General features: G+C 41.3%; 1 protein-coding gene across 10 annotated transcripts in view; it reads right to left on the reverse strand.

The window, feature by feature from the left end:
- Positions 1-12937, reverse strand: part of NEK1 (NIMA related kinase 1) — a 144859-nt gene extending 131922 nt beyond the window's left edge. For 7 of the 10 annotated variants that reach the window (XM_048847674.2, XM_048847678.2, XM_048847676.2 and 4 more), the window contains exons 1-7: positions 12599-12734; positions 8791-8939; positions 8591-8687; positions 4119-4216; positions 2544-2627; positions 1010-1077; positions 790-876 (exon numbers count right to left, since the gene is read on the reverse strand). In XM_048847674.2, the coding sequence (XP_048703631.2) occupies positions 790-876; positions 1010-1077; positions 2544-2627; positions 4119-4216; positions 8591-8687; positions 8791-8907 (551 nt within the window). In that variant the 5' untranslated portion in view covers positions 8908-8939; positions 12599-12734. Of the gene's footprint in view, positions 1-789; positions 877-1009; positions 1078-2543; positions 2628-4118; positions 4217-8590; positions 8688-8790; positions 8940-12598; positions 12742-12771 lie in introns of those variants that run through there. The other 3 variants (XM_048847672.2, XM_048847673.2, XM_075127796.1) reach the window with 3 other exon arrangements.
- Between the last annotated feature and the right edge of the window lie 531 nt (positions 12938-13468).

Here is a 13468-nt window from a genome sequence, read left to right on the forward strand (position 1 = left end):
CACACATCACCATATCTGATTTATATAAATTGGATAAGTGAATGGTGGAAGAAATCTCTTTTTAAGAGATGCAAGTACCCTGGATTTTATGTCCTACATGACTTGGAAATTTCTAAAGCATTTAGAAGTGTTGTGGGCTTTTTTTTTAAAAATCAGTTATTTAGACAGTTTTATTACTGATTAACCCTGTACTCACTTCCTGTGGATGGCAGATTCTGGCTGGGACATGACTGATTATGTCTGAGGCTGGAGTGACGCTGCTGTACATAGTTCTGATCAGAACTAACTCCCAGTTGTAATGCTGGGAGTATTCTATGGGGGGATATGGGGGAGAAACCTACTGCTCCTCCCAAAAACCAATGAGGATTAATAGATAAATTCCTCCACCACCACACCTGCCTATGAAGCTTTGGATTGGCATTGATTCCAACTGAGAGAGAGTCTGGCTAATACACACAAGAGGAGGTTGGAGAAGATGGACCAGCTACTGCTTCTAACCGTCGTGGCATGAGAAAATGGCCTCTGTGGAATAAGATAGCACTACATGAGACTCAATCTGGTAACTAGCAGTGAGCTACGGCACAGACCCTCATATGTTTAATGAAGTCAGTTATTGTGCTTGCGCATTCACTCAATAGATTTATCCAACCCATGTAGTAAAGTGCACAGCATTGGAGATCAATAAAGACTGAACTCTTTATTATTGCATCAACAGAATAGCTCTAAATTTCTAAACGAAATAAATCAAAATGAAAAAAGACAACTCTTAAGTCAAATGTTTTACAGTACCTTTTATTGTTGTAAGGTTTGTTCCGACAGATTTCAGGTGACAAATAGTAAGGTGTTCCTATGCAAGTGCGAGCCAGCTCTACAGTACTAGAATAAAAAAAAGAAAACTAAAAATGAATGTTAACGAACTTATATAAGTTACATAATCATGTAGCATCCATTTTTACTAGACTGATCTGCTCATATTAATGTATATAGAGCAGCGCTGAATGAGTGTTACCTGTTAAGAACTCTAGCTATTCCAAAGTCTCCCAGTTGTATTGTTCCATCTTTGGTTAAAAATATATTCTAAATACAGGAGGAGGAAAAAAAGTCAGTTACAACTCAAGTGCAAGAACAAAAATTATTTAACTGTACAAAAAAGCAACAAATGGAAACACTGAAACTTTACACTGTTCCAGTGGTTTGCAATCCATTAGGGTAGACTATAAATAATAAAAAAACAAACAAACAAAACAACCCACCACTACACCATTGACATCTTTGTATAAATGCCTATTACTTGACTTGGGAGGTAGCTGGTTTGAAGTGTTGCCTAATATTAAGCATCTGCCTCACTGTATCACCAGAGAGAGTCAGGACATTTCAGTTCTATCGACTGTACTCTCCAAATACCACCAAGTCAGGGGATAAGCAAATGTCTTTTAGACCTTGTCTACAAAGACATGCTAAATCGGCGCCACTGCAATCAATGAAGAGGCGTCAGCTTAGCAGGTCTGGTGAAGAAGTGGTAGGTTGATGGCAGAGCGCTCTCTTGTTGACTTCAGCACTCCATCTCCCCAAGAGGCAGAAACTAAGTCAGTGGGAAAGCATAGCACAGACACTGCGGTGATTTTTTCCATACCCCTGAGCAATATAAATTACATTGACTTAAGTGGCAGTGTAGACCAGGCCTCAGTCTTTTCATGACCGATGTTTTCATCCTTGTGATGCTTTCCTTTCTCTGCCTGCTCTGTTCCTGTAAGCAGGCAGGGCTAGAAATATACAGGTATCCTGCTCTGAAAGATTCAGAAAGCAGGAAACTGATAAAATTTTAGTATTTACCAGCATAAACTGGAAGGGAACAGGGAGAAAAAATAAAACATGCATGGATACTGTGTTGGTGGTGGTTTCGTAACCCACAGTACACTAGACTTTAAAGATGTTTCCTTCTTCATTTTGTAGAGCCTATGTACCTAACATTTATGAAACTATACTAAGGTCCTGTCTATGCAAATAGAAGCCATGTAGTAACAGTGTCCCATTGCAGCTGTATTGGTAGAGCAGAAGAACCCAAACAACCCAAGCATGAAAAAGTCTTTTTCTTGATTGTAAAAAACAAGGTCATAAATAACTCAAAGCTAAAATCCAGTCCAAAAATCTTCATTGAGCGGGTGCTATTGGTTGTTATCTTAGTATTTAATATAAAATTCCAAAATGAAACTTTTTTTAAAAAAGTTATGTAACCAGGGATTTAGCCAAACTACCACAGGAATGTTTTATATATTTATTTTTAAAAATAGATGGTACACAGGTAGCCTGTGTCCCATCTAGGTGGCATTCTGTTTGTGTTCACTTGTGCAGCACATCTTGGGCAGCAGACAGCAGGGTCTGATTCAAGGCCCACTGTAGTCAATGAGAGTTGGGTAGTTTTACCTAAGACCAGGTTATTTCCCTTCCCCAGTTGGGAGATAACAAATCAATCAATCAAATCAAATAAAAATAAAGTATCATCACTCTCCTGTAATTCAACTTGAAGATACCATCCAGCATACCTGTGACTTTATATCTCGATGCAAAATTTTTCTGTCATGTACATGTTTTAGTGCTAAACAAATTTGTACAAACCAATCCATTATCTAGAATGGAAAGAGAAAGATAGACTTAGTGTCCTATTTTTATTTATACACCCACACACAGTTTTAAAGTCTATTAAAAATAAAACAAGGATTAACCTTATTCAAGTTTTACTGATCTAGACAGTTTACTATCTTTAAAAGTTATGATAAAGCTGTATATGCACATATAATTGAGTTATAAACTTTTTAGAACGTGGCCTTGCAGCCTTTAAATTCTACTTTTTTGGGGGAAATACCCCTCAGTTACAACACAGCATCTCAATGGCAGATCAAAACAAAGTGTCTTCTTATAGTCCATTAAGAAATTAAACATAAAAAAATGTTAAAGCTCTCCTACTAGCATCTATACTTTTATCAATTATGCTATTCTTCACACTTTTATTAAAAAAAATCTGATCTTAATTACAGAAGTGACAAAGTGGCATAAAATTAGGAGACTGATTCCGAGCAAGCCAAAATGAGTTTGATAGTTCTCATTTCATGGCTTTTCCAAGTTTACAAAAAAAAAAAAGTTTTTCCATCCTTAAAAAAAAAAATTAAAAGTACTGTAGTTAAGCTCTTCATCTTTTCAAATTACCAATATATATAGATTTCAGTATTGTACTTTAGTTCTACTATAACTTTCACCTCTACATTTAGCATCTCTCCTAGTAGTAGTTCCTAATTAACTGGTAACGATTTAGAAGAGAAGTATTTTTCTCACATGCAATTTTTTTCATCTCTGCCTCTCTCTATATACTGCCAGCAAAAGCCCAATGTATTCCCAACCCGTGCCAACCAAGAATATTGCCAGATTCTCTTCTCTGCTTATTTTTAGCATGAAGACAAAATCCTCAGAGACTTCACAACTCCTCGACTAACGAACGTCCAAGCGTATGACTACATGAAGAAAAAGATCCCGTTTACACATTTCCAAGACTGAAATTTTTCATTTTGAAGAACTTTTGAGTTAATGGATTTAATACAATGTAAACCTTAAAGCCTGGTTTTGTATCCTTGATTTCATTAAAGTAACAAAATGCGTATCAGAAGCCCAACAAGTTACCTTAACATAATACCAGCCCCCCCAAAAAAAAAAATCAAAATATGCAAGAGAAAAATCTTGAGCCATAAAATCCAACAGAATTAATGTTTGGTTCACCTAGAATGTCTCCTTTATTGTATGGTTTCAGAGGTAGCTGTGTTAGTCTGTATCAGCAAAAACAACGAGGAATCCTTGTGGCACCTTAGAGACTAACAAATTTATTTGGGCGTAAGCTTCCGTGGGCAAAAACCCACTTCGTCAGATGCATCTTTTATTGTAGTTCCATTAATAATTTTGGAATATGTTCCAAGTAGTATGAAGTTCTTAGCACTCTATAGCTATACCAATCAGGCTTTCATCTAGATTAAAATAACCATATTCACCAATCTGATCCAAAGCTACTCAATTTAAGTGTTCTTGTGCTCAGAAACTGTATAATGTAAATTACAGCCCACAATTCCCACTACCTGATCCTCTGAGAACAAGATGCCTTTCTGAGCATTTATTCGTCTAAACAGGTCCCCTCCTTCACAGTAATCCATCACTATATAGAGAGAGCCATTTTCTGTAAAAACAAGAGATATTTCAATGTTTCATGACAAATATAGATGTAAAAGCTTTCTGAAAATCTTAACATATGAAATTTCTTTTTGTATATGCCACAGCAAAGACACAGTAAATGAAAAGACAATCTACAAGTGAAGAAATAAATAGTTATCAATTATTTATTTGCCAAGCTTCTGGCAAACTGCTTATATTGCAGTTTCCATATTTGGCATTGATGATTCAGTAGGAGGCATTCTTCCCTCCATATCACGTAAACCAACACTTCAATATGATGTCAGGGGCCACTGGGCCATCCCAGTGTGTCATTCCATTTCAGTGACGGGTAGAAGAACAAAAATTAAAAAAAATCATGTATGGAGATAATTCTTCAAGAAGCTTGAGACCTATGAAATGCAATGCTTTACATACATTCACACACTGTACAACTACAGAATTAAGACATACAATAAAATGTCATGATTCTGACCCTGATGCAGTATTTAAGTTACTGTACAATAAAAAAAGATTAAAGCAGCAGGAAGTTATTAGGCCAGAAATTACGAGCATATTCAAAAACTTTCTAATACTTCATGAGTACTTAGCGAAATGTGCTATTAAAGTTGTGTATTCAACTAACAACGATACTCACAAATTTGGCACAAAACATCAGATTATTGCAAGCACATACACACAATCCAATACTGCTCAGGACAAGCATTCTAGAATTTCCACTTTCCCTTTACAAAATCATGTTTCACCATACTTCTTCAAAAAAAGGTTAAACGAATATAGGTTAGCAATTATTTCCCAGTATAGATTACCAAATGGTTTTTAAAACATTCCAAGATGGAAGTAGTTTAAGCAATACTGGATTTCATTTAAATTTGTTTGAAGTTCATTTGAATTTAGTCACCTATCCCAAGCGGTAGGCTCAATATAAACTATTATAATCAATTAGGGTCTCATCCTGAAAAGAAATTGGAGTTACCACCACTGTGCAGAGTGGTCCCTTAAATAAACTGTTTGATTCCCTCAAATCATTTCAATATGTGTAATCAAGAGGTTTCAACTAGAAAGATGTAGCACAGTGTCTTGTTACTATGGATTAAATAATTATTTCATGGATGACCAGTCTGTTTTCTTAGTACTGCTATAAAAGACTATAAAATAACATTTCTGCAAACAGAGTACCTCAAGTTATCTTCCTAAATGAGAGTCAATAAAGACAAGTGGAAAGTTCTACACTTAGGAAAGAAAAATCAAATGCACAACTACAAAATGGCAAATAACTCAGTAGGCAGTCGTACTGCAGGAAAGGATCTGGGGTTACAGAAAATCACAATTTGAGCCAACAATGTGATTGCAAAAAAGATTAATATTCTGGAGTGCAGTAACACAAAGTCCCCTTGGCAAAGGGTCCCCTGTTCTTTGCAAACAGCTCTCGCCTCAGACCTGATAACTCACTACAACACATGTGTTGCTTACAGGGTATCTGTCCATAAAGGGAAACGCGTACGGTTTCTATTGAAAACTGGCAATAAAAACTGTTCATAATCATGGTGTGATGTGTATACAGGTAATATTTATGCACTTATGATCTTAACATTAAAAGGAGTCACCAGGGAGTTATATTATTTGGTGACAACCTATTCATGCAGGAGACAGTTGTCACTCCTCCTTGGTCAAGCCGGCGATGTAATGCAGTTTTCTACCACTGCCTCATCAAACACAACTGCAAAGAATTATAACAGACAGGGGATCACCCTGCCTATGAATAAAGACAGACTATTGCTTCAATATAACACAGGGTGGGAAAAGGCACTCAATCTATTCACATGAGGAGTCATCTTGTTGAGCAAAATGTTTGCATGAAAAGTTGGATTGTGGCTCCTATAAAGCCAGCCACCTCAGCAACAGACTGAAATTTGAAGGGGAAAACCTACTTTATTAAATAGGAAAGTTAACTATTAATAAATGTAGGCACTAGTTTACATTTTTTATGATTTTCCTTTGTATTGTAACCATCACTCTCTTATTATTAGTGGAATATCTATTCTTTCTTCAATAAACCTGATTTTGTTCTACTGTAAATGTTTATAAGGCTATGTTTCAATCATGGGTATTTTTAGTAAAAAAGTCATGGACAGGTCACAGGCAGTAAACAAAAATTCACGGCCTGTAACCTGTCCATGACTTGTACCAGATACCTCTGACTAAATCTTGCATGCTTTTATGGGAGTGGGCAGCCCAGTACCCCCACTATTGTTGGGGAATGTGCGGGGGTTGGCAGGCTCCCTACCTGGCTCTGCACAGCTCCTTGGTAGCAGTGACATGTCCCTTGGCTCCTAGGCGGAGGCACGGCCAGGGGGCTCCATGCGATGCCACCACCCCGAGCACAGGCTCCGCAACTCCCATTGGCCAGGAACTGTGGCCAAAGGGAGTTGTGGGGGCGGCGCCTGTGGGCGAAGGCTGCGCACAGAGCTGCCCAGCCGCACCTCCGCCTAGGAACTGAGGGAGGGACATGTCACTGCTTCTGGGGAGTTCCCCGAGGTAAGTGCTGCCCAGAGCCCTCACCCCTCCCGCACCCCAACCCCCTGCCGAGCCTTGAGCACCCTCCCACACCCAAACTCCTGCTTCTGCTGGGGCAGTCTTGAGCCACCAAACCTCCCACCCCACCAGCAGCAGCAGGTGTGGCTAGTCCAGGGGCTGCCCGAGCTACTCAGGTAAACTAGGTTACGCTGTTCCTCTGGGAGCAGGGGATCTGGGATTTCTGTGCATAGCCAGTGTTGAGCATGACATAACAGGGGAATGCTTCCAGCAGACTCAGGTGCTGTTCTTGTTAAGCTGCAGGGCAAAAAAAGGGCTGGTATAGCCAGGAGGACTGTGCTTGAGTAACTGACAGGATGGTTGTGTTAGCAGGCCAACACCAACCACCACAGGCAATACCCCCTCTTGCTAGGGTGTAACCTGGAGATCTCTCAAAGCTGTATTAACAGGAGGGTCGTGCATAAGAAATGGGAGGTAACTGTCCCACTCTACTCAGCACTGCTGAGGCCTTATCTGCAGTATTATGTCTAGCTCCAGGCACTACACTTTAAGAAGGATGTGCACACACTGGAGTGTGTCCAGAGAAGAGCAATAAAAGTGACAAGAGGTTTAGAAAAACTGACCTGAGGAAGAGTTAAACTGGGCATGTTTAGTCTTGAGAAATTAAGACTGAGGAGAGGACCTGTTAATACAGTCTTCAAATATGACAAGGGCTGTTACAATGAAGACAGTGATCAATTGTTCTCCATGTCCACTGAAGGTAGGACAAGAAGCAATCACCTTAAATCTGTACAAAGGGAGATTTAGGTCAAATATTATGAAAAACATTGTAACTAAGGACAGTTAAGCACTAGAATAGACTTCCAAGGGAGGTTGTGGAATTCCCATCACTGGAGGCTTTTAAGAACAGGTTAGAACATCTGCCGGGGATGGTGTAGGTATACTTGGCCCTGTCACAGCACAGCGGGCTGGACTAGATGACCTCTCAAGGTCCCTTCCAGCCCTACGTTTCAATGAAGTTATTGTTGCATGGAAATGTACTTTTACAGTTACAAAATAAATGAACATACAACGCAAACAATCACAAGGAATGTCTGATTATTCTGTTTAAATCACGGGGAACCCCAGCTGTGCACATAGGTTATGTTCATATTCTCAGCTGCTTTCAAACACTGTTTCACAAATAGCATGTTTGACTCCTTAACTGGTCTGCTTATTCCTGTGATAGCTATTTTAGAGCACTGCCACAATGGGTAATCACCAACCCCTTCCATCTTTCCAAGCCAGCTGATATTCACGTCTTCCATGAGGATCCTTGGTTTTGAAAGTCGTTCCCAAATCAATCAAAATCCATCAGGGCAAGCTACATGCTTCATGCATCTTTCAAGCTTTGTGGTGATGGTATGGGGTAGCTTACTGTCCTATGCCTACAAGAAATCCATTCTCAGGTCAGTCAGCTGGGTCAGTCATATTTGACTTTAGTTTGAGTACAAGAATGTAGAGCTTAGGATAGACATATATATTGGAAGAAAAAAATCTGGTTGGACCTTCTGAGCAGGAACAAGAACTCATGAACTTTTCACTTACATTAAACCTTATCCAAAAAAGGGAAGGAGCTGAAACAAACGTGTGGTGGTGTTTTGGTTTGGTTATTTCTGTGAAGCGGTGGATTACAAAATTACAGACCAGAAGGAACTGAGATAAGGAGATGAGGGGAAAATATTGGGAAGATTTATTTTTCATATCATGTACAAGTTTTAAAAAAAAATACATGGACCATCACTTGTATTTTAATATTACTGTACATCCACTAGTTCAGGTTCCATTATGTAGTTTTGAATCTTACCTTCAAATGATTCCCGATACAGGACAATATTTGGATGTTTCATGTTTGCCAATACAGCAACTTCTCTCCTTGATTCTTCTCTCTCTTTATTGGACATCTTAAAAAAGAAAAAGGAAAAAAGAATAGACACTGTTTTCGAGAGGAGGACTACAAAAAACAAAACAAAACAAAACACACAGTTACTTAATAAAACCACTCACCTTAGAAATGTTTATCTCCTTAACAACATACTGTCTGCTATTTTCTTTAGCTTTGACCAGAATTGCTTTTCCAAAGGATCCTTCGCCAATCTTCTGCACTTTAATATATTTCTCCATGGTTCTTTTTCTAAGGCATCCTTACACAAGGGCTGGGCAAAAAACAGAGCATACTCTGTTAACTGAATAATAAAGTTTAGTGTCTGCCAGATCAAATTATGCATTTCACTTTCGTTTCTAATTCATTTGTCTCTTCAATTCCATAAGAAACTTCATTTCTCCTCTGCAAGTCAGTGAATCCAAATCTCAATTTCTCACCCACACCGCTTGAATGGTATAAAAATAAGGGGGCTATATTGCCATACACAGTTCAGCTCTTTCATCTTGATGGAATGAATGCAGGTAGACAGTCAGAAAATACCAAATAAAGTGAGTGCATTCAGTCTCCAAGTAGAGTCAGTATTCAGTGCCATGTTTTCTGCTTCAGCTAGCAGGTGAGCATAACTTAGATCTAAAGCACTTAGCTTCCTTTTCCTCTCCCTTAATATGATTGGGGAAGACCACTTCAGGAAGAGAGTGGGAATACTTAAATACACTTTATTAAAAAGCACCAGAATGCCTATGCTGGAAATCAGGCAAAATTATATAGCTAAAAACTGACACCAGGGCTTGAAGTTTAGTCTGTCTTCACTTCCACCAAAACCTTCCAGAAGACTTGTGTGAAGTTATCCTCCTTAACCACTTATCCTCCTTAAAAAGACATGTGACATTTATATACTTTTCAAATCTTCACCACTTTGTTATAGGTTCATCTTATGGTCTCCTTGTGTAATATATGTTTGCACTGCATTGTCTATTTGGACAGTAAACTCCTTTGAGACCGTGACTGAATTTTCCTCCATCAACACTCAGACAAAAAAATGTTAAACATTTTTGTAATGTGTACTTTTGTACATGTGGAAAAGCGAAGCCCTCAAAAAAGTTTGGAAGTAGAAAAGTTAAGACTGTCTACAAATTCTCAACTCTGCTTCCTATGAATACATGCATTACAACATACTCTATTATTATATTGAAAAGAGAACTCTCCCTGGTATAAGCTGGGTGCCATTCAACATATGAGGCAACTGTTCAATATTATTTTCAGTGTTTGCAAAATGTAGCTCTGCTTCATTCACTAAACACTCCTATCTCACTACCCTTATTGTCCACTCTGTGGAGGACTCAACTGTGCACTTAGTAACATCACAGTAAACGCAAACTGATTTCAGCCAAAATTAAGGCACACATCCACAAGACCCAGGTCTAATTCACTATGTAGCCCTATCTTACTCACTGTGCAAATCAAACAGTCAATGACAAGTGTCTTCCATTATTACCAGTGTATTGAAAAAATTCTAAACACAAGTTTCTTATATATATTTATTGTTTCATCAATAAAATGTAGTAACGTTACATTTTTTTATTTCAAGACTGAAGGTGAAATCCTGACTCCACTGACGTCAATGGTAGTTTTGTTTTTACTTCAGAGCAAGGACTTCACCAAAAACCTCCATTATGACTAAACCTTTGAGAAAAAAGAAATGTAAGTCCTACCCTAAGTCTTGTACAAGTTCTAGGTGACCTTGGTAAATTAACAATATTCAAGACAAAGAGTGAAACGTTGGTGTTAGAATCCATGTTTTTTTAAATCAAAATAGTACTTACCACTGTTCATCAGCAGATCTTAAAATGCTTTACAAAAAAATTTAATTAGATAACTTCTTGACAAATCTCTCCTCCCATCTTTAAAAAGGTAAATAACTAACCCAAGATCAAAAAGCAAGTTAGTATTGGAGCTAGGAACAGAACCCAGGCCACCTAGACTCCAAGTCCTATGCCCTACCTAACGGAACATACTACCTCACAAAAGTTAAGATCAAATATCAGAACAAGCAAATCTCACTTTTTTCTGTCACTCTTCAGAACTGCAGTACATTTAAAAAAAAGGCTTAAGTTTATTGTCTCTTGGTAACTCCGTATCAAATTTGCACAGTTCACAAGTAAAGAAATAATCTACTAACTGCCAGGCCTGCACTCAAGTTTAGGCTGCAACAGTCAGTTCTTGTTTTCTCTCCCATATAATCACCAGTAATAAAGATTTTGCAGGCCAAATTACATATTTACAAAAACCTCCTGAGTGCTGTAAGCATGACTTGGCTTGTAGACTCTTCACTTACCATTATATATAAAGAGAAGGAGAACCCAGTTTGAAAGACTATCTTAGGCTGGAAATGGAGACAGAAAGAAGACAGATCGGGGTGGGCAAACTACAGCCTGTGGGCCAAATCCTGGAAGCTGCGACATGGCCCTGCTCCAGCTCCTACACGCTCTAATGGGAGCTGCAGGGGTGGTGCCTGCAGATGAGGCAGCGTGCAGAGATGCCTGGCCACGCCTCCACATAGGAGCCAGAGCAGGGACATGCCACTGCTTCCGGGAACCGCTTGAGGTAAGTGCTGCTCGGAGCCTGCACCCCGAGTCTCTCCCTATGCCCCAACCCCTGCCCCGCTCTCCAAACCCCTCAATCCCAGCCTGAAGCATCCTCCTGCACCCCAAACCTCTCATCCCCAGAGCCCACACCCCTAGCCGGAACCTGCACCCCTTCCTCAGCCCTGGTCCCCCTCCTGCCCTCCAAACCCCCCAGCCCCACCCCAGAGGCCACACCCCAACCCCAATTTTGTGAGCATTCATGGCCCGCCATACAATTTCTATTCCCTGATATGGCCCTTGGGCCAAAAAGTTTGCCCACCCCTGAGATAGACTAAAATAACTCAGAAGGCTAGGAAGAACATTTGATCAACCTCAAGCAGTCAGACAAACTAGCCAGAGTTACCAAAGGGAGGTAACTGAGATCTACCAACTAAACGTCAGATTAAGAGAAAGGAGACCCACCTAGGGCTGGGCAAGAGAAAAAAGTACAAAAGAACGAGGAACCCGTTCAAACTCAGAATTGTCTTCTTAGGTACTACTTGCAGCAAAGAGTCTTTCTACCAACCCAGCATAGTACAGAGGTGATCTTCAACTGCACTATGAAGTTTTCCATTTATTACTTTCTGTAGTTCATCATCTAAGTTTAATAAACTTTGTTTTTAATCAAGCTAATTTGGAGCTTTTAGCTATACTTAGAGGTTATTGCTGGGAGCTATCCCAAGAGGAGGTAAACTACCCTTTAGCAACTAAGAAGCCTTTGGGAGGAGAAAAACTGAGGCTAAGCACAGTGCAACCAAAGACAAGAACCACAGTTTGCTCCTAATTAGACGCTTAGTTTCTTGTAGACATCATGGTAAACGGGTGTCTTAAGAAGGGATCTGAACAGGGGAGGGTGATGGCTTTGTCGATCTGTGCAGGAAAGACATTGAGGTGCACAAAAGGCATCACGGAAGCCAACGCTGAGGGACAAAGATATTTATGGGCGAGAGGGCGGCACCACGGCTAGGTGGAGGGCAAGTTGAGATGGAAACAGGCACATGAGTAGGGAGGGGCCAGGCTACGCCAAACAGCGCTGCTCCCCCAAGGGGCCCTCATAGGTCAGCGGCTGCAGGCCTAAGACCCAGGAGACAGACCCAGACTCCGGTGCCCGCGGGTTACACTTGTGCCCAGCAGCCCCACGGGCAGCCGATGGGAGGAGCCGGCCGCAGGGCGAGGGCAGCGGTGACCTGCGGACGAAGGGTCGCCACCCCCATAAGGACAGGGAGCCGCAGAACCACCCCCTCCCCCAGGACTACGGATAAACCGCCCGCCCCGACCGGCTCCCGCGGTACCAGCCCAGCCTCACCCCCAGCCTCGATCGGCAGCGCCCACAGCTGCACCAGAGAGACCGGAGACCCCCAACGGCGGACAGGCGCTGCCCCGGCCAAGCCCCCGCGCCGCCTCCTTGGCGGGGAAGACGAGCTGCTCCCCAGCAGCCGGACCCGACAACCGCCGCGCCGCGCCCCCTCCCCAACGCACCTGCCCCTGCCACTACCGCAGCAGCCACCGCTCAACCCACCTTCGCCACAGACCCAGCTCTCGCACCGTAATGGGTGAGCGCGTCCCAACGCCGGCTCCCATTGGATGATGCGAGCCAAGCAAGTACGGCTGCGCCTCCCAGCTAGCGGGGCAGCGATTGTGGCTTCACCCTGGTAACGCGGCGCAAAGAAACACGTGACAGCAAAGAGCGGAGAGAGGCAAGTTCCACGCGCGCAGCGGCGGGGCGGGGCTCAGGGGTGATTGACGGAGGAGGGTATTTGCGTATTTGTGCTGCATCAATGTCTATGAATGAACGTGCGACTCCATCCATCTATTTACGGTTGCCAACCCTCCAGGATTGGCCTGGAGTCTTTCGGAATCTGCCGGAATCTGCATCGATCTCCCAGTGACTACTGAAAGCAATCTGGGAGATTTTAATAGGAGATTTTAAGAAATGACATTACTTCATGGACGAAAAAAAAATCTTCCTGAATAGCTTCACAGTTCGCAACCCTACCTAGTGTATGCATACCTGTGCCTCAGAGTATGTGTGTGCATGGACACATCTCTGTGTGTATCTGTTCACATGTGTTCATGAATGAGCATGTGTCTGCATCCATTTCCATACATGCATGGACTTGAATGGACATCTGTGCATGGTGTCTGTCTACATGCATATAAGGGCATAAGGCTATCT

Source organism: Caretta caretta, chromosome 4 (genome assembly GCF_965140235.1).
Source record: "Caretta caretta isolate rCarCar2 chromosome 4, rCarCar1.hap1, whole genome shotgun sequence".
Taxonomy (NCBI): domain Eukaryota; kingdom Metazoa; phylum Chordata; order Testudines; family Cheloniidae; genus Caretta; species Caretta caretta.